Genomic DNA, 25140 nt, shown 5'->3' with positions numbered 1-25140 from the left:
TAAAGTTTTTATAATTAAAACTACAAGTAAATTGTTTCTCATAAATCAAAATATCTTTTATTTCTGTAAACACTGAAATCTTCATCAAATATCATTCAATATGTGATCAATACTTAGGACATCAACAAAGAGTTCATCCAAGAAAGAAGTTCATCAACATCCACCTAAACATAATTCATATACAAAATCTGTTGACATGCTTTCTGGTTGCTGCACAACAGCCAAAAAATGACACGAGAAATAAATTGAATTGAAGTGTTATATTTAAGAATAAGTATCACTGATGTATCCCAACAAAAAGCACATCATTTACCTTCAACCTTAAGTAAACACTCCTAGCTTTTTCTTAATCCAGCATACTAAGGATTTTAAACTTCACAAAACAATGTTCACATACCCTTCCTAAAATGAAGTAAAAATGTGTAGAAAAACCATAATCATTGAAATAAACATAACCATTATTACAAATGAGAAAATCTAACAAATACACAGAAAACCATAAATACATATATAGGCATAGGAGATGATATGGCAATTTAAAGGCCACTATTTGCAATAAACAACTACAAAATCAAGAAAAAAAACAACAACTGAGAAATACCAGTGTATCGCTCTGTTCATAACACTACAACGATATCAAGCTTTTTGTTTGTTTGTTTTCCAACCAATAAACAAGATCAGTCTACTAAAGATCTTTCATCATTTTACATTCAAATTTAGTATAAAATGTACAAAATCAAAAATGTGACTATAGGTCTTCATTCACTTAATGGCACTTTGTTTTACACAATGGAAAGATGGGATAAATATAGTAGGTAACTATGTTTGGCAACAGTTTTTCACAACTTTGCTTATACTTGTATTAACAGCAAGTTTGCAACTAGCAATTTGAATTTATCATTATTTACCTCGGAAAACCTTTGGTGCAAGCCAGAATCTTTTATGTTAAATATATTGAGGAATGTGGCATTGTTAACAGGAGGATATTTCATACACTTGTTAGTAGAACATGAATATGCTATTAACATTGCAACCCAAGTCAGGAGTATTTTCAATGCTAACACGGTATTTTGCAGCATACGTATATGGCATTAATAAGTGCAAATGGAATTTGTGGCAATGGTGCAGAATTAATAGAAAAAATATAATTTGTGTATATAGGTACAAAACAATAATTTTAACTGAATGGTAAATTTGTCAGTTTATGTATTATTTTTTTTTTCTTTAATGAGGTTTGAGGAGTAGGTTGTGTGCAAATATGACTAACCGCGAAAGTCTTTTTTTGGGATCCTAGTTTCAATGTCACAAGATTCAAAAGTACAATATTACACAAAAATACTGGTAATAAATATAAACATTACAAAATTCATTGAAAAAACAACTTACTACACTGAATTATAGCTTAACAATCAAAAATACTCTAGTAGTGCAACACCTGGTCTCTTAAAAAAAAAAAAAAAAAAAAAAGAACAACGTATTATGTGAAAAATATATAAATAGAAATAAATAACTGGCTTCCGTGAAAAGAAAAGGTTTCCAAGATAAAGTCTACATCAAGACATATCGTTCTTCATGTAGCCTACAAAGGAAAATTTCACCAAAAAAGGAAATCCTATAAGAAAACAGTGCTATAGGACAGACTAGTGTTTTAAAAGGGGGCTCATAGCTGGCCCTTGGAGGCTGGTCACACATTGTACACCTTGGTTACTGCCCCTGTGGCCACAGTAGCACTGCTGGATGCTGATGTTGCTGATGGCCTTTCCCTCCTCACATATCTTGGCTTGCGAACTGTAGATAATTTAAAAGATATAGGAGTAAGAACAGAAGGGTCACATTTAACCTGCAGTATATATTAAACAGAGCAAGTAAAACTTTTTAACAACCAGATATTCCCAAAAAGATATTTTGGAATTTAGCACAATTGGAATTAGAACGCACCACCACTTTGGTAAAATTTCATAAAATTTAAAAATGCACATTATACAGTAGTTGAAATTTCTCCTACCTGAAGATGTAGCTTCAGGAATCATGACAGCCTTGTTAGAAAAATTAACAAGTTAGTACATCCACACAGTGCTTCGTTTGTTTACATAACATCAAAAATGTTTAAATGAAAACAAAAATGATTTATAGACATCTTACCGTTTCACTTGGTTGGAATATAAAAGCTGGAATATAAAATAACATCATTTTGCAACGCTCCTATAACACATCTTGAATAAAAACGCTCCAAAACATAATAATCATAATTATACATACATAGCCAACAGAGTGGAGTAAACGAAAATTAACCAAAGCTAAAAATGATTTACATATTTATGGGTTTTTTTTACCCTTATTGCGCCTGTAGAAGACACACCAGGAGGCGGTTGGAACGCTTAAGGTAAAAGAAAGATGCAACTGAGAGGATGAGGCCCAGGCTGATCAGTAGAGTTCCTAGAAGGACAGAAGCTGCTATCCCTGGACCACCTGCCATTACATACACATTGCAAAAAATATCAGATTCCTGAGTGCAAATCAATACAGAACAAAAAAGATTTTAAATCTGTTTTCAGTGGGCTGTCCAAACAATGGTAGTAACTTACCAATCACTGTGATTACAGGTACTACAATGTGACTAGTCTTTGCTAGAGGAAGAGTTGAAAAACAAATAAATAAAAAAGTCAGACAATAGACAAAGTCAGCCAACAAACATCTTACATTTTTTTGTTACAAAAATGCTTTTCACATCACAAAATATTAATTGATGAGCTGAAGTTATGTGAAGCAGATTATTGTGTTGTTTTTATTAGCTCTTTGGACTCTCATTCTGACGGCACCCATTCACTGCAGAGGCTATAGATGTAATGCTAAATTTTGTTTGGATGAAGAAACAAATAAATCAACATCTTGAATGGCCTGAACGTGAGTACATTTTCAGCAAATTAACATTTTTAAGTGAACTATTTATTAAACATTTTAATAAGGAAAGATAGAGGTATAAGTGGATTTACTTGTTAAAAAATACATTACAAACATTCTTCTAAAATATAAAGATGTTCTCTAATGTCACAGCGCTTACTATTGTTAAGTAAAGTTGAATTCCCCTGCTCCGTTGAGTCACAGGACACACAAAATGTTGTACTGTTTTCCTGAACTGGAAGGAGCCCTAGAGAAGAATTCAAAGTTACAAAATGAATCATTTATACCAAATGCAAACATTTTGTTAATTATACTACTTTAGAAACATACCAGAGTCACAGAGTGTAATATTCGCACAGGTTTCATTCATTCTCTTTATTCTTTCACAACAGTCATTGGAGTTTTCTAGCAGTGCCTGAAACATACGCAGATCCAAAATACATCAAGATTGGAAGAGATCTTTAATTCTGTTTTAGAGCACGGAATTACAGTAAACAATTTATTCACAATAATTATGGCTCACACATACTGAATGTTGTGTGAAAACAATTCCTGAAGAGAAAAGCAAGAGATACCTTGGTCTCTGGAATTTCTAACACAAAAGAGCAGCACTGAGGATGTAGTAGACTCTACTCATGATGAGATTACTCCTGTGGGTTAGACGGAGTCAATATGGATTTGAAACCCATTATGTTTATGTTCTAAAATGCCACAGTTGGTGGTAAGCCGTTTTCTGTTCAATTTGTCATTTTATATATTTAAATCAAACTGTAAGGGTGGAGCAAAATATCAAGTGTGAGCCATCAAGGTTTTCTGAGCACTGCACAACTATTCATCTCACGACTGTTACCACGTTTAATTCTACACTGGTAATGCAGATTTATTTTCTCGATCGGTGGGTATATATTCTCTAAATGGCATTTTACCACCGATTATAAAGACATACTGTACTGTAAGAAAAACAAGCTACCCCACCAAACAAGTTCTTCAACAGTCCATTTACTGAGCAGCAGGCTAATTACTTTAGCTTGCCTTATAGATAACTAGGATGCCATGATACAACACAGTCTATAGATAATACAGAAGCCATTACTGTTTCGTTCACCGACCGCATAATATAGATTTGATGATAATAAACACGTGAGCTTACCTGTTAAGCGCAAGTTTTAATGTGTCACAAATCTGTTCTCAACGGTACTTCACTTCCTGATCAATAAAATAAACCGCACTGCCAAAATACAAGTCTTTCATTGTTGTAGTTTATTTGACATATTTTTTATTATTAATTTACGTTCAGGTTGTGATGTGAATTCTATTTAGGAAATAAAGTGAGAAAGTTCATATCACTGTAGTATTACAGATTTTATGTATCATTGTGGTTTCTGCTCAATAGCGTGATAAAATGAATCGACATACGTGAGAGACAGCGTCAGCTGCTTTACATTTTATAAACTATATGACTTTTATTATGAAGAAATAAGCTTTCTTGGTTTTGGTTGCTAGGACACAGTTTATTAGCCACCAACAACGACTCGGTTTATGATAAACCACAACACGTATTGTTAAAGGATGTTGCTGAAGCAGTGCGATTGATCGACTAGTCAGTGGACTACCACCACACTAAGCTTTTTAAAGCAGCAAACTTATAACTAGCATATTTAGCTACAGTCTTTGATGAGAACACTGTACAAAGGCATCATAATGTCATTATAAAAGCGATTTAATAAACTGCAGTGCACATTGAAATACAGTGTAAATTATTATTTCATAAATAACTGAATTAGATGTATGCAAAAATTGCATACAAAATAAAATAAACATTAAAAAACATATTTCATTAATTTAAACCATGATACAAACTACAATATTTCAGCTCACATTATACGTATTTAAATAGCGCCACCTATCGACATTTCCTATAAATAATTGAGAACTTTAGAGGTAAATAAATATTTACCGGCTGTGCGAACAATTTAAATTCCGTAGCCCGGGAAAACCGCTCCGGCGTAGTCTGTTAAAAAGTGTCACGTGTAACTGTAACTGCCAGCATCAACTCGCGCCAGAATATATTTGCGTTTCCTCAGAATCATTATTGCATATCAAACAAGCATATTTCTGGTAAGTATCACTTGTTTGAAAATAACTAACGGTTGTTTTCTCGCTAACTTTAGTCAGTCACGAAAACTAGCTGCGCTTTAATGACGGGAGACCTCAAGCACGAACCGTCGTTTTTGACATTTGACGTTCGCTCAGAGAAATGAATAGTTTAGAAAACAAAACTCGTTTTTTAAGTCTTTTGCAGTATTTTTGATTTCATGATTATTATTTCTAGTGGAAATAAATGTGTTGACACTGAAAGTCTGGATATGAAGCCCAATGTCTGGAATATAAAGGAGATGTTGAATATCCCTGCAACGTCTGGGTAACCTCTCATAACTGAATTCTGTTCTGTCAGCTAACTTTTACTATTATTTACACTTACCCAATCAATTACCTTGAAATATGGCCTAATTATGTAGTGTTTATATTTATGTTTATGTCTATTCGTTATAGAGGGATAAAAACTGGTAAGGGTCCTGGAACCAGTGACTACTCCAGCCTGAGTGACTCCCAGTTTCTCTTGGGCTCTCAAATGTGGCCTGACAATTCACAAGGGTTTACTCAGGAGATGAGTGGACAGAGCAAAGGTTCTCAGCATACCTCACAGGAAGTAAATATTTCAGGCTAATTTGGTCTGTAGAATGTAAAAAAAAAGAACATGAACGTGATTGTTGTCGAAATTTAAAATGAATGCCATGTTGTTGTGAACAAGTCTGTAAAATTGTATAACATTTTCAGTTTCATATTAATTCCAAATTGTGTAAATCCTCTACAGATGAAGGAAATTATGATGTCCAGCAGCTATAGCTCTAAGCCGCTGTTGTTTGGTGGTGATGGCAAAATCTCAAACTTCACCAGTAGCAAATATGTTGGCATGTTAGACAAATTTGAGGAGGAGAAGAGAAAAGCCAAAGAAAAATATGAAAGGTAATCAGTCTGCTCTTAGTTCTTGTGCAATGAAAAACTATTATTTTATTCTATCCTGTTGCAATTTTGTTTTACATAGCTTTGGTTTATCCAAACGTATTGTTTAATATAACCTTTTTCCTTTTTAGGGAAATTCTCACTCATGGAATTCTACAACTGCAGGAATCTCTGGAAAATGTAAGCATTGTACAGATGGCACAAATGCGTGTTAATCACATTTAGAATGTTTTTATTGAAGTTTCATGGTTTTAAAAGTATAAATGACTTACCTCTTCCCTTTTAGACCAGAGAGACTTTGTTAAATCGTATTGATGGAAGTAACGACATAACCAAAGTTGTAATGGAAAAATTGGACACTTTTTCAAAAACAAGTATGTTTTTTTCCTTATGTTTTATTTATTCTTTTAACTATATGTGGATGTTTTTTACCTGAATTCCACAGATATCATATCATTAAATGTACTTTTTGACAAGATACACATTTTGAAAAAATTATTTTAAATGTTGTAAATTTTATTTATTTATGACCTATGATATTACATTGTCTATTGCAGTTGAATGTTATTTAAACAGTGTGAAAGAAGGTATAACATATCAGTTTGAGACTCTGCAGAGCCGAACACAAATAGATATGGGAGACAGGGATGCCAAGGTAAGAACTACACATACTGTATAACAGAGACAATCAATGCAAAGCTTTCAATAATGTATTTTATATGGCGTTGCTAAAGTCAGATTTTATAAAGACACATTTATTTTTTATAATAGTGCAGTCTGGCTGCAGAAGAGTTAAGCTCAGGCATGCTTAACCTCCAACAGGATCTGGAACATCTGAAAGCAGAGCAGAGCAAAGAGCAGGGCATGCTGGGAAAAATTCTGTCTCAGCTTAGCAATTTGATTTCTATTCACAAGCCGATGACAGGACCTGGCTCTGCTAGAATGATTGACAGTGAGGTTCAGACATCACCCAGTTTATTACAGAGGTTCTGTGTCATATTAGCTGAAAAAGAACACGAGAGCAAGATGATACGCAACAGGCCTGTCATTTATTCAGGAAAAGCAACAGAGCAGAACCAGTGTCCGCTTACAACACAGAAGACACGAAACAGAAATGCACATGCTCTGCCTGAAGAAAGACAGCAGACAGTAGTCACAGAGGAGGTTTCCTTGAATGCTTTGCAGAGTTTATGGGGCACACAATTAGTCGAGAACATAGAGGACCATGGAGGACAGTATGTAGACCAGAAGCCTCAAAAACCACTGCAATTGAGAGAGAGCCGATTTGTCACTGATGCGATGCCACCACTAAAAATACCTAAGAGGCGCCAAAAACCACTGAATTATAGGGGGAAAAAGAGAGCCCTGGTTCTGCCCCAAAGACAGTCGGTAAAAAAAAAAGAAGCAAGTTTTTCAAAGGGCAGCCAGCAGAATGAAGACCTTCAATTTGATCAAAAAGACAGAGAACCTTTGGCTTCCCTTTGTGGCAACTGGAACATGACCAAGTCTGTTGGAGGGGATCACCTAAAACTACAGCAGCAGGCGACTGTAGCACCAGTCAGTACGTGTGTAGCTGAACAACCACTAAACCCTTTCAGTTTGTGGTCTGAGGACACAGACAGCTCCCAACTGATGGTGGAAAATGGGGTTTTTGAACCAAAAGCTAGTGTCATAGAAGGAGAAGACGGCCTCTGGCAGCTTTTTGACTTCACTAATGACTCAGAATAAGATGCAGAATACTTCCATCCTGCATTCCTTCTGATTATACTTACATGTGCAAAATTATTTAGAGTATATCCTATGTTCATTTTTTTTTTTAAATGTTAGAACTTGAAATTGCCTGTGAACATGCAAACCTTTCTTTGCTGTATACACATTATTCTTCTGTTGCTTTACCTTGTTGATTCTTTTTGAACTATGGATTATAAAAGCATAAAGACAAATAGACAGACTTTGCTATATCTGAAAGAATTTTGTTCTGTTTTTCTCATGCCTTAGGCATGTCATATTCGAGAAATTTGTGTTTTTTGGTCTTACACACATTTTAGACAAATACTTAGTGTAACATCAATAGATATAAAATACTTTTAAAATATTTTTAAAACTTTGTTTGACATAAATTTAGCCATGGTTAAGTTTTACAAATTAACTTAATAAACTGCATTGACTGCTTAAAGTTACATTGTGCAATTGCAATACTTATATTTTGCTATTAAAGTAACATCATATTTTAGCACTGCTTCTTGGAGTGTTACTTAATCTGAGCTGTAAATGATATTAGAGTATCTCAAAATTTCAGCTATTGGTAATATATGAAATCCAAAAATGTAAAACATAATCACTAATGCACTTGCCGCATTGTAAATGATAATAATTTCATAACTATTTATGAAAGCCTTCCTCTCCCTATATCTATAGTTTTCATTAGTCTTGTGAATGAAAAAAATGCATAGATTTTTTTCAATGAGAAATCACTGTTGGATAGATAGTATTGTCATTCCTCTACCAAGTCAGCAGGAGGGGGCATCAGTCCACGAGGATTCAGATTTGCCACCAAGCACACATCATAACTGTCGTGCATCAGAGCCTGCTTTGCTACCACAGTCCAAACATTTTCCCAGGGATCCAACTGCAGGATGTCTTTAGTAATGGTATCGTGACGATCTTGGAAAAGAGTATGTGTTTAATTAAATGTTGTAAAGGGTTTTGAATAAAATTTTGTATAAAATTTAACATCAGGTTGAAGGCTGAAGTAAATGAACTGATACTGATATTACAATACATATTTTACCTGCTCCTTTGTAGTATCCGCAGACATAAAGTTTTCCATCAACAACCCCAGCATTTGATGCATTGCTGCGAAGTGATAGAAGAGGCCATGGTAAAGGTGGACCATCCCTCCAGAAATCACCATCAGGGTTGTAGATCTCCACTACATTAAGGCAATGACGTGATTGGCCACGATCCACACCTTCGCACCCAATACCACCTACAGGAGGAGACACTGAAATTCATTCATGGGCTATGATGTTCTTATTACTTTTTTCCCTTATGGTGAATTAACAAATGTAAAATTGAAACAAGCAATGCTGTAAAAGAATGACATCATGGTCTCACACATAGGTGAGATTATGGTTTAAGTGAAAGCGAGTGAACCATTGAATTGATAGCTACTGTCAAAAGCTTCTTGTGTTGAGTGGGATTAAGGTAATCCACAGGTCTCGCTATGGAAATATTAACCCACAATAATAAAAGCTGATCCTTTATATAAAATGTTATCACATTGTACTCATCCTGTTAACATTCTCACCTAGTACATAGATTTCCCCATTGAGTGTGACTGCACTGCAACGGTATTTTGAATATTTCATAGGGCTCAGTTCACTCCACTTGTTGGTTTCTGGGTCGTATTCAAGCAGACGATTACTCATACGGTCAGGCTCGTCATCTGTGCGGTACGACTGCCATTCATAAGACATGGCAGGACAGGTGCATTAGAGGGAAAGAGAGAAGGCAATAAACAGAGTTACTATGATCCTCATTTGTTTTTATTTTCCAGATTACAGTGATTTATTTTTAGTTTCACCATCAATGTTACATTCTTATGAATCTTCTTGATACAAATATTTACAGATTGAACCATAAAGATGACAAATTTGCACTATTTTGGTATATTACCTGTGGAGTCCGTCCTCCAAGTACATACAGCCGGCCCTTCATCCGAACTATGCTGTGATAGGCCAGTGGCATGGGCAGAGGGGCAGCGCTACGCCATGGTCCACCCTGTAGACACCAACGCTCAACACTGTTGGTGATGAGGAACTGGTTTTTCAGCTTCATTTGACCACCAATCAGGTAGAGGTTTTCTCCCAAAGAGCCTAAAGCATAAGAATCACGATACTCTGCTGAGCTCAAGTGTTTCCAAGATCCTTGGGCTTCCTTGTTGTACCTGAAAGAGACAGCATCTATTAGATTCTTGTCTATAATTTGTCTATAACTTTTACTGTTTGTAATAATGCAATAGAATTTAGGTACTCTAATGAACAGATTTGCCTGCATATATTTGATGTTGAAAGCATATGTAGTATTTTTGTCATTTTCTCCTGCTGAAGCCTCACATGAAAATCTCGACATTTCTTTCTTTCTGTCTTGACATCCTTCTTGCTCCCAGCTCTCCTGCAACAATAATGTCATTCCTCTCAGTCACTACCCCAGCAAAGACATATCCAAGTGCATCACCATATCTCGGAGAGGTGATGAAAAGTGTCCGTCCTGTTTTGGGAGCATAACAAAAGCTACGCTCTGTGTAGCTTCCGTAACGTGAGCGAATGCCTCCTCCATCATTACCAATGCAGAGCAGGAGGTCTGTGGTCTCCATGCCATAACGCAGCTTCAGTCGACGAGGTGGAGCATCTGAATCCAATCTCGCTGCTTCAACTGCCTCCTCCATTATCTGAAGACATTCGGCATCAGCTAGAAGAGCCGTGTTCCGTTTTAAAGTCCCCTTCAAGTAATCTGCACCCACCAGTGGAAGACGTACCTTCTTCAAGAGCTCTGGAAGGTGCCTGGCCGGTTCTCTTCCTCTGAGCCTATAGCCCCTGGACGGTAATTCACCCAGCGCATCACCACATCCAAAATGCTCTCTTCCCGTGAAATATTGAGATCATCTGAGCCCAATACAGCCCCTAACTGGTGTGCCTCCAACTCCAGCACTTCCTCTCCAAGGCACACTTCAGTGAAGTGCTGTCGTAGATAGTGCTGAGCCTGGTCGGCCAACTCTTCTGCCCCTAGATCACGAGCATAATAATAAATGCCCAGGCAATTGGAAGCATCCATGTTGTCAATCATGTAGATATGACAACGACTGAAAACATCATCCATCTGTAGAAGAAATGCGGCAACAGAGATTCCCTGCACATTGGCTGCAGTGAGTGGAAGATTGGAGCTGTACATATATTCCAGCAGAAGGGCTAGGCTTGGGGCTGGCATGTCTCTTAACACCACCTGACGGTTGGTACACTCTCGCAGGCCACAGGTGAACATTACACGGAAGTAGGGACTGAAGGCAGAAAGCACCGCACGGTGGCATGGGAAGCTAACACCTTCAGCGACTAGAACCACATCTGTTAACTGCTCAGCATCCCGCATTCGATTTAGCTGTTCCAACAGCGTCAAACCGTGCTTGGCTCTCAAATCCATTTTGTTTTGTTTTCTTTTTTAAACTAGTGTTACTATTAACCTAAATACATCCTGGAGGTCCTTCAAATGTTGTATCTGAAGAGATAAAAAAACAAATTATCATCCAATGCAGCTAAATAACATAAAAGTGCACCCTTTAACAGAAAGTCCACAGAATCATATTGAGTTCATTTTGATGCACCAATAATTTTATCTTGCTCTAAGGTCAGTGCTAAACAGGTCAATGCTTCGACATATCAAAAAAAAGGCAGTATCAGTCACATTATTCGCAACAAGCTTAGTCTATTGCATTATATTAGCACATGCATCAGTGAATCATACCAGATCTCTGGCTTCCCGTGGTGTCTGCCTTCAGGCAACAATTCGTCCATTACCCAAACTCGACACAAACACGCTGGCTGCCTTGTGCCTAACAGTAAACACTGGGAGAGAGCATGCTCAACCTTCCATGCCCATTCCAGCTAAGCAACAGTGCTAATTATAGAGCACGATTTGTCAAACTACCGAAGGGGGGCAACATGAAAAACATTCAACAAGTACTGTTGAACACTGAACATTACTTGATATGCAGTGGGTCTATAAGGTGTTTATGTGTGTGTGTGTGTGTGTGTGTGTGTGTGTGTGTGTGTGTGTGTATAAATATATAGTTATTTTGCTTAGTGTCTTTGCATTGCGTATTTTTTGCTATTTCTGGCATGAAATCGGGCAAAGGCCCTCAGTGCATGAGAGCTGAGGTCAAATTTCACCCCATCATGCTCTTAAAGTGACTACACAATCTATGACCTATGTGTATAAGCATTTATTCCTAAATACAGGGTTTTAATCATTACTTTTGATGCAATTATAGATATTTCTGAATGCAATTATTATCCTATTATTGATAAAGCAGAACTATAAAATTTAAGTTATTTTTTAAAATTGTACAATAATAAACACAAACACGCAGACATGTACACATAGACACGTATGTAGTTTTAAATAAAATAAGTTTTGTTTGGCTTTGTTTTTGACTTTGAATTTGTCTTTGAACTCTACAATGTGCCATTTTTATTCCATAGTGATGTAAAGACTTTTTCTTAGTACTCAGACTCCAAAATATTTTTATTTTATTTTTACTCGTTAATATAAAAATAGGAACATAAGTGTACTTGGTACAGAGACTTTAGTTTACTCAATTATTAATTAATATATTAACCCCAGAGGAGAGACGTTAAACCTTTAACCCCCTTGTACAAACCAATCCCATTTTTTAAGCCCTTTTAAGGATCACTTCACGTGTTTCAAAGTTACAGATTTAATGACGTCAAACCCCTCTTCCTATCCTCTTTATTTTAAGCCATCAATTCCTAACATGCTCACAACATAATGGAAAATTCTTCTGGAACAGATAAAGTTTCCGTTGCAGTTCATCGTTTAAAAAACTAGCGACTAATTACCAAGAGAGGAAAGTCTGAGTCAGCATTTGCACTAAAATAAGACAGTTTAATGAGTTGAAAATTCTTATTTTTTTCTTATTATGTTATTATAATAACATGCATATTGAATTGGCAATACTTTAGTTTGCTTATTTTGGCAATTTATCTCTTCTCAAACTACATATCTATTTAAATTATTATATGCTATTACTTGTTCTTAAGTTAATTATTGCTAGAAAGCACAACCTCTTTTTAATACAAACTAAGCCCATTTTGTTCCCTTTTAAATAACCCTCAGGTTTAGAGGTAAATCACAGATGACATGCACATTGTCTTATGAAGTTTTATTAAGACTGAGGTCAATATAATTTTGTCTGACAAAGACTATATAGCAGCTATATAGTACAAAATAGAGAAAATGGACTCAGGACAAGCAGACTATAATGTACAGAGAGAGATTATAGATGAACAGAGGCTGAAAGAGAGATCTCAGAGAATGGACCCTTCCCAGATCTACCCTCCTATCTCTCATCGGCTGAAGAAATCACTCAGGTACAGCCATTAAAGGAAATTTTTGTTTGAAAGAACATCTGACACCAATTCCAATGTTTATTTTTACTTTCTTTCTATATCAGCTGTTCTACACCCAGACTGAAACATAGCATAGTTGGTTTCTTGCCTGTTCTGTCCTGGTTGCCCCGTTACTCTATCTGGGATTATGGCATGCCAGACCTTATCTCTGGCATCAGTGTGGGCATCATGCACCTTCCACAAGGTTAGATAATTCTTTGGATGCCCTACAATGTAATCTTTATTTATAGCTGATTAAAACATTGTGTTTGTGTGTTTTAGGAATGGCATATGGTTTGCTCGCCTCGTTGCCTCCAGTTTTCGGACTCTATACATCCCTTTATCCTCCATTAATTTATTTTATTTTTGGGACCTCCAGACACATATCTATAGGTGAGATAATTTATCTTTGAACACTTCTGAAACCTACTAACCTCAGATGATTTGGTTTAGTCAAAATGCATTGTTTTGTGTATAATTTTTTGTTTTACTTTTTTGCTAATTAAGCTTTTATTTGTATTTATGTGTTTGTGTTTGCATAGGCACCTTTACCATCCTCAGTATTATGATTGGAAGTGTGACAGAGAGACTGGCCCCTGATTCAAATTTCCTTATTTACAATGGCACTAATGTAACAGAGGAGGTGGATATCATATCTAGAGACTCATACAGAGTGCAGGTTGCTGCTGCTGCCACTGTTCTGGGAGGACTTATTCAGGTAATAAACACACACACACACACACACACACACAAACATAAACACAGGCCATTGCTTACCCAAAAATGTATATGATAACCCACAACATTATACTGTATACAGAGGTTCATTTAGATAACATGAATTACAATGTCTCAATAAATTACAATCTCGTATTCTCACTCATAGGTTGTATTAGGCTTGGTGCAGTTTGGGTTTGTTGGTACGTATCTCTCAGAGCCCTTGGTCAGAGGTTATACCACAGCTGCCTCTGCTCATGCTGTAGTAGCCCAGTTAAAGTACATCCTTGGAGTCTCACCTAAGCGCTTCATTGGACCGCTGTCTATTGTCTATGTGAGTACAATCAAACTCATGGATTAGATGTGCATGCCCCAATGCAAAGAGACATAAGCTTTAATTAACTGTAGTTTCTATATGCAGACTTTAGCAGACTTGTTTATGCTGTTGCCAGAGACTCATCTCCCAACTCTGCTGGCCAGTGTTGTGTCCATTGTGGTTCTCATCACTGCCAAAGAACTTAACACTGCACTCAGGAAAAAACTACTGGTGCCTGTTCCAGTTGAGCTCTGCACTGTACGTAATCAGTGAGAATACCATCTGCTTTCCTTCTTCATTGTTTGATTCAGTTCTATGCATAAATTGTACTTCTCTTGTTTAATAGGATTCACGAAGTCTTTACTATTTAGTAGCTCTGTGTCTGTCCTTATTGCCCTCTCTGTTATTAATCTGTGTAGTCAGCATTTCAACTCTCTTCATCATGTTTCCTAATAGCTAAGTCTGGCTCCTCATTCACTACAAGGGAATTATTAACATAATTTTACCCTTAGCTCATAAAGTTTGTATGTTTTTATGCTAGATTGTAGTGGCTACAGTAATATCATTCTACACTCGGCTGAATGAAACCTATAAGATATCAGTCGTTGGTGAGATACCAAGTGGGTGAGTTTTTTTTTTTCTAAAAATGTTTTTAATAAAAAGTATTCTTTTAATGGGAAGGCAATGGCATGACAAGCACCAGTATTTTTTTTTTTATATATATATTTTTATATATCATAAAAAAAAATTGTTCTATGACCATGATGTTTTATGCATGCATTACTGTGGTGTTTCCTCAGACTTCAGCGTCCCAGCATTCCAAATGCCAATATCTTTTCAGAGGTGGTGTTGGACGCTTTTGCGATGGCCATTGTTGGTTATGCAATTTCTATTTCTTTGGGCAAAACCTTCGCTCTCAAACATGGTTACAAAGTAGAGAGCAACCAGGTGGGGAAATCAGAATAACACAAATGGATAAACAGATAATGTGACTGCGCTGCTGACCTCTGTGTTTCTCTCACTGTATTGAAGGAGCTGGTGGCTTTGGGTCTCAGTAATACAGTTGGAGGTTTTTTCCAGTGCTTTTCAGTTTGTTCTTCAATGTCACGGAGTCTCATTCAAGAAAGCACAGGAGGCAAGACACAGGCAAGACAGATGCACTTATTAAATGCAACTCTGAATGCATGCATTTGTACATCTATGTTTGTTCATTACATTGTATTGTTTTAGATCGCAGGAGTAGTGTCTGGTGTTATAGTACTGGTGACAGTACTAAAGTTAGGCTCACTTTTTCAAGAGCTGCCCAAGGTAAGTGCCAACAAGAGGTCTGTTAGTCAGATTACCAATATTATTGTGCTTTATTTAAATTCATTATTTTATTATGAATAGTGTGACTACAATTTATATTCCTTGTGTGTCTGTCTAGGCAGTTCTTGCTGCCATTGTATTTGTCAATCTGAAGGGAATGTTCAAGCAGTACTACGACATAGTCACACTGTGGCGTAGTAGTAAAATTGATCTGGTAAGTGTTTACTGAGATAGATATTAAATATTGAACATGTCCTGCAGAGTTATATTCAAGAAGACAGATTGCATGCCTTGAAGTTTGAAATTTGAAAATGTTTATATATATATACACAGAGAGGGAGAGAGAGAGAGAAAGAGAGAGAAAACAGGCTTTTGCATAGTTAAGCACTAATATTTAATTTGTTAATAATATCTGCTGGTTTTTTTAGTGCACTTATTCATTCTGTGCTCTGTTTTTGTGTTTATAGTTAATATGGTTGGTGACATATGTGTCCACTGTGCTCTTTAATTTGGATATGGGTCTGGGTGCCTCCATGGGTTTTGCTCTGCTGACGGTTATCTTCAGAACTCAACGGTTGGAGTCTTTCCCTACTTCTAATCTTTCTCACTACTGTCATCTATTCTCTTACTGCATCATGTCTGACCTTATCGCATGACTTTCTCTCTCAGGCCCAATTACTCACTGCTAGGACACCTCCCTGGCACTGAGCTGTATCTCGATATGGAAACACACGAGGAGGTGAGATTTACATAAACTGTGCACACTGTTTTAATGAACTCTGCATTTATTACATAATTAGTTGTATTTATTTAAACTCAATTACCGCTGAAATTCCAGGACAGTTTTAAAAGCAAACTAGCCTTCATCACCCCTATGTGACCTTTTGTAGTCAATGTATATCTATGCAGATCTATTACAAATGGGCTTTGTGTTTTGCAGGTGAGGGAGGTACCAGGCATCACCATATTTCGTTCTTCTGCCACCATGTATTTTGCTAATGCTGAACTTTATCTTGAGGCTCTTAAAAAAAAGGTAAATATTTTTCATTTTGACATTGTAACCATTAAGTATGCATTTTCAGTACGCTTGAATGTCTTATAGCAGTAGCTTTCAGTCAGGCATTCCATCTAAATTGTGACATTTATAATTAGACAAAACAAGCACAACTAAACTATAACAATTTCAAATATAATAATATATATATATATATATATATATATATATATATATATATATATATATATATATATATATATTTGTTATTATTTTACATTATTTAAAATGGTTTGTGGTTTGTTTCCTTTGAAGAAACTACACTTGAAGGTTGAAAAACCACTGTCTACCTCTATTATTTTTGGCTAATGCATTTCTTTTGCAATTGTTTATACAAAGAGTGGCCTGGACATTGGGAAAATGCTCACGTATAAGCGCAGGCAGGAGGCCAAGCAGAGACGCAGAGAGAGCGAGAGCAGAGCGAAGAGCACGAAGAGAGGCTAAAAGACAGGTAGATGCTCCTGCTAACACTTTTCATGGTTATTATATAATATATAATATTGCTATACATATTCATCATATTAACCCAATCCTTTACTTTTATGTTTCAAAAACACAGTGAGCTACTTGCAGAGACCATATACCCAATTTTGTTTATTATTGTTTATTATTGTTTATCATTATAAGGCAGCTTCACCCTTTGGAAAAGACGCATAATGCATTCAAATGGGTTTAGTGAAATATATTGTATTTGTTATCATCACATCAATTTAAAAACATGATAACAGCAAACTTAATTGAATTCAACTGTTAGTGTGTGTTCTAACCATAAGCATTACAAAACAGCCACTTATGAAATAATAATTCCATAATGATTCGGATGCTATTTAGGCACCAAGAAAGGCAACATATCATGTGGTCTAATGTTTGCAGGATAGATAAGTGGACAAATCTGGGAACTGTCACTTTCATTCTTTACAGAAAATAGCTTTAAGGAACGCCTCTCAGAGATCCAAGAAAGTTATATTTTCAGTGGAAGAGGAAGCGGGGCAGTTGATGGAAACAAATGGAGATATACACAGAGAGGTAGAGCTTGGCTGGAGAGCGGGAAATCAGTACTGTGTTTGTAATACCCGAGACAGTGAAGACATCTGATGGCCATCACACCTGGATGTACCTTAAGGGCACTGATCCTGACACTGCCACCCTGGGGTCGGTGTCAGATCTACATGATGGGGACACCACCACTCTGGACTCCAGCAGCGAGGACACTTTAAGCCGGGACCTAGAGAGGGTTTCTCTGGGATCCCTTGGGAAATGGACTTGGGACATCCATTCCATCATCTTGGATTTCTCTACGGCTAACTTTATTGATACGGTTGCCATTAAGATGTTAACAAATGTAAGTAATGTCCTGCCGAGAGAAGTGAGTGTTCATTGCAACCAAGCTCTCATCACCATTTCTTACTGTAGATATTCCACGATTTTGGCGAGATTGGTGTGGACATCTACTTGGCAGGCTGTCAAGGTAAGAGTACCACAGTGAACTGTTTTAGAATGCTACATGCTACATTGATTGGGAACTATCTCAGCTATGCTTTGTTTTCTCTCAAGCACTGGTGGTGGAACAGCTTGAACGTGGTGGCTTCTTCTCTGATATAATCACTGAAGGACGTGTCTTTGCTACTGTGCATGATGCAGTTCTGTATTGTCTCAAGCATCGGGAGCTGAGATGAACTATGAGAATGTGCTGGTAGGTTCACCAATATGCGTATTCACTAATATTACATTCTCATACAGTATACAGTAAATGGAATTATTGTGGAATGTACAGTATACGTTAATTTATATACATTATATATACATTAAACTTCTCATTTTAGGATATGAGTGGGACCCGACTATGATAGACGTTATCTGATTTCTTCTTCTTCTACAACCTCTTTCAATTTTACTAAAGCTGTATAAAAAAGCCAAACCTCTTCTTGAAGCTCCAAATAGGATTTGGCTCTGACACTAATAATACATGTCTGTTACCTATATTTTTCTCATTTGATTGTAAATCAGGCCTTTAAATTTATTTTATATGTTTGTGTTTAATTATGTTTTTTTACTAGTAAAGGATTTTGTGAATCATACAAATAACTATTTTTGTGAATTATGCAGACACCATTTTATGAGGCTTTGTTTGCAAAATGTCAATTGTTAAAATAAAAAGAAATGCAATGTTACACCCTAATCTATGATTGGTTGGTTTAATTTATTTGACAAAAAGTGATTCTGTGCATTTTAACAACAATCCAACAAATAAATAAAATAAGTTAACTTCAGTCAAGTCTTTGGATGCACTGCAATTGACAAAGAAAAAACATTACAAAATAAATTAAATCCAAACAAAGTATACAAGATTGTGCAAGTTTTACATGCTTCTTTTCAGGAACATCTGAGAGGAAATAAGTGTAAGAAACATCCTGGCAGAGATGGAGGCTGACTAGATGTTACATAGGTTAAAATCTTAATAATTTTTTAATAGTTACAATTAAACTAACCTGTAGTCCATTGACATAACTAGTCAATGCTGACTGTGTCCCTGCAGATAACTTTCCTTAAGTGTTATGTGATTTAGATGTCAGTGTAAATGTCACTTCAGTAGAAAGCAATAACATACATTTTTTCCACACTCTTTGGCCAGTACACACTACATCCTCCAGCAATTGTGAAGTTTGCTTGTACACTGACAGTCGGGCTGCACAATTCTTGCTAAAATGTGAATCACGATTTTTCTCAATGGGAATTAAGATCATAATTTTCATACACGATTCAAATTTTTCAACAAAAATATTTTGCACTCAAGAACCTCTCCTATTTTGTGGTGACGCTTGAGATGATTGTAGAGATTAGTGGTGTTGATCATCTGTGCACCGTCCACATTATGTGCCTTTCAGACAGGACATGGAATGTGTTGCCGCCATTTCAAAATAAGATCGCATTTATGTATGAATCATGTTCGTGATTTTTTTTCCGATTAGTCATGCAGCCCTTACTGACAGCAGTTTATTTACTACATGTCACCGAAATCGCAAGTTAAAACACATAGAGTAAAGAGCCACAAATCTCGTATGCACTATTTACTATCGATGCATTAACATTTAGCTGCGGTGTGTACGGCCTTTGGAAGGTACAGTAGAGTGTCTTTCTGTGTGTAAACAAAGTCGCTGAATATGGCTGCATTCCCATGAAAAAATAAATAATAATGCCATCAAATATCTACATTAGGAACAGTAGCATTGTCTTTCACAATTGCATAAATCCCAGGCTGTTTATCCCTGAATCCAACCCAACAAAAGTTCCAGCCTCAACACTGGGACCGCTGAGATTGAGTAAAGCTCATTCAATTCTGAATATGAGGAAATGTTGGTAGGGCTACATTTCTATAGTGTGCAACTGTATTTAGGGAAGAGCAAACCAAACATAAAGTACAAAGGGGAGGGGGTGCTTTTGTTTGTTTTGTTTGTTGGTACGAGGTCAGTGCTTCAGGGTGTATGAGTGATGCAGAGGCAATGAACTGTGCCTGAATGCGTGTGTGAAGGAGGAAGTGAATGACTATACATAGATTGTAACACAGAAGTGAATGTGTAAATATGTGCATTGTTGTACCTGGATTTATATGTATGTGTTTATAGGTCTTGGTGTCTTTCTATGTGCTGGTCTGAGTTCAGTTCTGACATGAGTTCTTCTTGCTCTTGCGTCTCTTGTTGTTGAGAAACGAACTGTTGGTAGCGTGCCTGCCGCTGGTAGTCTGGATCGACATTGATCCAATTATTGGCAACCCACTTAGTCCCACGTGTCACCACACAGCCACCATGAAGAGAGTACTCGTCCTGTTCACCAACCCAACCTACAGAGGGCAGCACAGCACAACAAGATTATGAACATTTTCTAGATACAGTAAGTTCTCAGAGTGGGCAAAAAGTGTCAGACTACATTAAAGTGACATTTATTAAAATTACATTATTTGACCCCTTTAAAGGGTTATTCCAAGCCTAAAATTGTGCCATTAATCACATGTTGTTTACAAAATATTTACAAAAATTATTCTTGTCACTTCATAACATTCAGACTAAACGACAGATGGCAGATTCACTATTCCCTTGATGTCTTTCATACTTTTCTGAACCTTGACAGTGTTACTTATTTGGCAGTCAATGAAACAGTCACATCCGAAACATCTTAAATTGTGTTCCGAAGATGAACAAAGCTTTTACAGGTTTGTAATAAGATAGGGGTTAATGATTAATGGCAAAATTTGCATTTTGGGGTAGAGTTACTCCTAAATAAATACTTCATTTAAAATTTTCATTGAAGAAAAGAAGCATGGTAGTAATACAAATTGTAATGAAATTAAATTAAATTAGAAAACACATACTTCTGAAATCTACTGTATATATTGTACAGTACAAATACATTATTTATTTCAAATTCATCATTCAGTTAAGCTGAATAACACCTTTTAGAAATTTTTTATTCCACAGCATGATATTTTGCACATAGCATTCAAGGAAATCTAACAATATACTAATATTACACACTACCATTAGGGGTTACACTTAGCTTTATTGCATATATATATATATATATATATATATATATATATATATATATATATATATATATATATATATATATATATATATGTATATTCAAATTTGTAATTAGCTTTTATTTTAGTTTAAAGTTTAGTGTTCCTGACATTTTTTATTAACTAATTATTAAATATTTTGATAGTTTTAGTACTTTAGTGCTTATTTCAATGACTGACAATAATTTTGAATGATTTTATTAACAATAAAAAATGCATTGCAAAAGAGCTGAAAAGTTCTATTCATTACCTCTACCATCAGATAGATAGTTGTACCAGAAAACTGCCGTCCCCTTAATGGGCTTCACTCTCAGGTTGCCTTTATCACAATGTTTCCTGGTGTCCAACAGATCCACATCATTCTGTATCAGTGACTAGAAAACACACAGATACACGCACCCAATTATTGTCTGTCGCATGTCTTTCAATTGTGCAAAATCCTTGTATTTGGTCACAATTACACATGCAAAGATGTTTTATTCAATAGGACACACCGCTTCTTCGTAAGTCCTATTATCTGCCACTGGAAAGGTGGTCTCGCCCCCTTCTTCTACATTATTAAGGTAAAACAGAACTGTGATGTACCTGCAAAAAACCCCCAAAAAAAACAAGGGGGAGGAAACTTAATAATCACATAAATAATATAAATAATCACATTCAAAATCATGCTGTTGTTTTATACAAATTTATATTTTATTTTACAACGTTATATGATTACATATAAAATGTTAATCTCTTTGTCTTACCTGCAGGACGTCTGGAATGGGGAGGTGGTATTGGCAGCGAGGCGAGTGTGTGTGCAAGCTGTTTCAGGGTACACTGGCCCACTGTCATGATGAGCGTGGTAATGGCCACCCTGCTCATAACGCACCACTTGTAGAGGTTCACTTAACTCCACCAGTGAGGATGGTAGTCGCGTTAAACGAGTGACTCTTGGAAGGCAGAGATATAGCTTTATTATCAACACGGAAGGATTGATGGGAGGAGATACATGAAGAAAGCACATTTTGAAAAGCTGTATGTCAGCACACTTGATGGGTGAGCAATAGGAGAGCAAGTAAGGAAACTGGTGGACACCTTTGCGGAGGTCCTGAAGAACCTGATGTGCTCCCTGACCCTGGTAGAGCCAGGTGTGTCTGCTGTTCCTCACCAGCTGACTCCTCTCCACCCCACGCTGAAGCAAAAAACGCTGAAAGGCATCACTTTTCAGATGCCTAAACTCCTCTAAATTTAAAAGACCTGCGTCAAAAGAGACATGTAATGCTCAAACACATGCTCAAAACATACATATGAGAACTCAAACTTAGCAAGTATTTGGCAATCTATGATATTTGTATATTCTGAGTGTCCTCTTATCGGATATATGCAGTTAAGCTGCAATAAGATCTCCAGCTTCAGTCTTTACCATCTCCATCCTGATCAACCTTTAGGCCATCATAGATTTCCTTAAGGTTTTCAGAAGTTAACCAGATTCCATCTCTCACTCGAGAATGTGTCAAAATCTACACCAGAAAATATGGCAATCAAGTTACAGATTACAGATAAAGCAAATGAACAAACACAAACAGAGATAAACACAAGATATATTCAAACATTATATTTTCTTAGCATTACTAAACAGACATTGATGACTGCCAACAGACCTCATGCGGTTGCAGCTGGCCATCTTGATTGAGGTCAAGGAAATTGAAGATTTCCTCAGGACTGAGGTTAAGCTGCTGATTAAGTTCCTCTTGACCTTCAGGGACCATAACCTGACTCTCCATCAAACCCTTCAGCTGAGCCAGACGCACAACTACACCACACTCCTCCTCTGACAGAAACCCAGGGATCTCTGCAGCAAACATACACACAAATACAGTCACAATTATGTTTCGTGTAGATAAAGAAATCAACACACACAAAAACACTTACAATGCATGTCTCAACAAGGAAACTTTAGTTTTCATTTCTACAGATCACCCAAAAATAGAAATGACCTCAAAGATACTATCCCATCTTTTTTTTCATTCATGTTTGAGCATACTGGGAATCATTAATGAAACACTTTTATTAATGAAATTAGTGCATTATTTTAATTTAAATTGTGGGCAAATGACTGGTCTTAGAACATTATAAACATTATTAAGGTACTTTCACACTAAGAACAATAGCATCCACACCAATTGGATGATGTACATTTTGTTTATTATAAGCATGCATTTGTTGTTAAGCCCTGTTTTAAATGCTCAAGCTATTTTCTATTCTGATTGGCTGTAAATGTTTATATAATTCATCATCAGCTGGAAACAACATTCTGAAAAAGATTCCATTACAAAGATAAAGCCTCTTTCTGCTGTTGTTGTTATAACCGTTTGAATATTACTTTTCTCTTTAAATAATTGTTAAAACTTTACAATTGTCTAGTTAAGGGTAACTATGGATAAATATAACTATTGACTACAACAAAAAAACTATGGACCATTTTCTAAATACCACCTTTGTGTGTTTCACAAAAAGAAAATCATATGGGTCATGAACAACATAAACAATGTTTTTAATTTTTGGGTGAACTATTCCTGTCTAGCAACATGTCTTTACCAAACAGAAGGGGCTTTAGACTGAGTGTCTTCATCTCATGGACTTTCCCTGGCACCAGTGACACTTTCTGGACATGGCCCACCTAAAAATTAAAAAGACTTTGTAGTTTTTGGAAGACCAAAGAACATTACAGCACTCACTGAGCTCCAAACCATCTTATAGCCTACTCTTTACCCGTATTCCTTCAATGCGAGGAAGATACATATTTCGAGGGAAGCCCGAGTCTGCAGGGGGCTGCGGGTCAGATGCTCCGGTAACTTTATGACTGTTATCTCTCCTTGTAAAATCCCGGTTTGCCGTTATCGCGTTAGATCCGTTATTGTAATGAACGTAGAGCAGAAGTGCAATGACATTGATTATATAAACGTGGAAAAAAACCATCACCACCATAAAGTAGGAGCGAGAACACACGCTGCTCTTCTGCAGAGAAACGCGCTGACGGGGCAGAGCTCGCGGTGGCGGCGCTGATGATGATGATGGTGCTGATGCTGCGGTGTCATCCTCCTCAATAATGTCCTGGGCTTCCATCATTTTGGCAGACGAGGTTTTTATCGATCTGTTTAAAATACACCGTTTAAATCTATTTTCAAAATAATATTACGACACAAGCATAGCTAGTATTTTACAGATAGAAAACCCCGCATTACAACAGACGTCACCAGAAATGGAGCTGACTGGCTAACCTGCTAAGAAGGCTACTATTGTAAAAAGCTTATTAACTACACAAACAGATATGCTCGATTACAGACGCGCATTGACACCGCGTATAAAGACATTTTATTTAGTCAGTATAAGCGTACCTCCGGCTTGTGGTAGCATGACACTCTCTGGCTTACTCAGCACTTCCAGTTGTCAACATTCCCTCTCTTGTTTACATCGAGACGCGTGATTATAGCAACTGCGCAGCTTCTGGTATCCTGCGGGCGGTTGCGCCAACGCACCATTTTGAAATTCATTCTCTTTAAAATCCTTGCGAAGAGTTTTTTTTAGCAGTGCATGTAATGATTAGAATTTATCTGCCAGCTTCCTTAGTTGTACATCTCGAAGTGAATCCGCAGCTGACTATACTTTCGAGGGACGCCATTCCCCTGACAACTGCCGCATCTCCAACGCACTTGTTCGTCTCCTACTTGAAGCGACGTCCGATTCTCTAATGAGCCGTTCTTTGGAATCGAATCTTTTAGGGAGTCGACTGAACAGGTGCAGGGGCCACACATGATCTGGGCTGCGTTTTCCAAAACCATCGTAAGCCTTAATAGTCCTTCTGATACTTTTGGAAAACGCAGTCCAGAACAATCCGTTGATGTATCGGAATGATTTGCAACAAATTAATAAACTAGTGATTTGGAGTGAACACTGTTTTTGATTAATAAGGTGAAATGAAAATTAGTCGAATAGCAGAATGTTTCAAAATATTAGAAATGTTTTACAAATTGATAGTGTGGCATTTTATTTCATAAACTTGGTTTGGTTGAAT

The 25140-nt window shown here is 36.6% G+C and overlaps 4 protein-coding genes and 2 pseudogenes across 4 annotated transcripts in view; 2 read left to right on the top strand and 4 right to left on the bottom strand.

Moving 5' to 3' along the window:
* Positions 1 to 25140, bottom strand: part of LOC122346577 (phospholipid-transporting ATPase VA-like) — a 248915-nt gene that overhangs the window by 55099 nt on the left and 168676 nt on the right.
* On the bottom strand, positions 246 to 4045 carry LOC122346584 (annotated as a pseudogene).
* LOC122346582 (interactor of HORMAD1 protein 1-like) lies at positions 5268 to 7658 on the top strand. The gene is made up of 7 exons (XM_043241306.1): positions 5268 to 5323; positions 5455 to 5611; positions 5777 to 5928; positions 6057 to 6105; positions 6212 to 6299; positions 6483 to 6580; positions 6697 to 7658. Exons 1-7 carry the CDS (start codon positions 5268 to 5270, stop codon positions 7651 to 7653), a joined length of 1557 nt encoding a protein of 518 aa, XP_043097241.1. The 3' UTR covers positions 7654 to 7658.
* Positions 8420 to 11578, bottom strand: LOC122346580 (kelch repeat and BTB domain-containing protein 12-like). The gene is given in 7 exon segments (XM_043241305.1): positions 8420 to 8589; positions 8717 to 8914; positions 9236 to 9386; positions 9604 to 9874; positions 10044 to 10491; positions 10494 to 11199; positions 11446 to 11578. Coding segments are annotated over 6 exon segments (1869 nt in total). The 5' UTR covers positions 11125 to 11199; positions 11446 to 11578.
* Positions 12839 to 18675, top strand: LOC122346579 (annotated as a pseudogene).
* Positions 18686 to 24801, bottom strand: LOC122346586 (transmembrane prolyl 4-hydroxylase-like). The gene is made up of 10 exons (XM_043241308.1): positions 24464 to 24801; positions 23838 to 24219; positions 23664 to 23745; positions 22727 to 22917; positions 22489 to 22585; positions 22161 to 22322; positions 21830 to 22013; positions 21578 to 21668; positions 21334 to 21457; positions 18686 to 20342 (listed from the first exon to the last, which is right to left on the bottom strand). The coding sequence occupies exons 2-10, from the start codon at positions 24192 to 24194 to the stop codon at positions 20122 to 20124; spliced, it is 1509 nt and encodes a 502-aa protein (XP_043097243.1). The 5' UTR covers positions 24195 to 24219; positions 24464 to 24801; the 3' UTR covers positions 18686 to 20121.

This window comes from Puntigrus tetrazona, chromosome 6, assembly GCF_018831695.1.
Source record: "Puntigrus tetrazona isolate hp1 chromosome 6, ASM1883169v1, whole genome shotgun sequence".
In the NCBI taxonomy this organism is placed as follows: domain Eukaryota; kingdom Metazoa; phylum Chordata; class Actinopteri; order Cypriniformes; family Cyprinidae; genus Puntigrus; species Puntigrus tetrazona.
This window is presented reverse-complemented; position numbering and strand designations above follow the sequence as displayed.

Excerpts from the sequence above, each read along its gene's own strand:
- LOC122346586 (XM_043241308.1), bottom strand. The coding sequence starts at position 24,194 with ATGATGGAAGCCCAGGACATTATTGAGGAGGATGACACCGCAGCATCA. Across the intron at positions 23,746-23,837 it reads CTCGCATTGAAGGAATACGG|GTGGGCCATGTCCAGAAAGT; the intron begins GTAAAGAGTAGG and ends TTTAATTTTTAG. Across the intron at positions 22,323-22,488 it reads GGTTGATCAGGATGGAGATG|GTCTTTTAAATTTAGAGGAG; the intron begins GTAAAGACTGAA and ends CTTTTGACGCAG.
- LOC122346582 (XM_043241306.1), top strand. The coding sequence starts at position 5,268 with ATGAAGCCCAATGTCTGGAATATAAAGGAGATGTTGAATATCCCTGCA. Across the intron at positions 5,612-5,776 it reads CTCAGCATACCTCACAGGAA|ATGAAGGAAATTATGATGTC; the intron begins GTAAATATTTCA and ends AATCCTCTACAG. Across the intron at positions 6,300-6,482 it reads GGACACTTTTTCAAAAACAA|TTGAATGTTATTTAAACAGT; the intron begins GTATGTTTTTTT and ends TGTCTATTGCAG.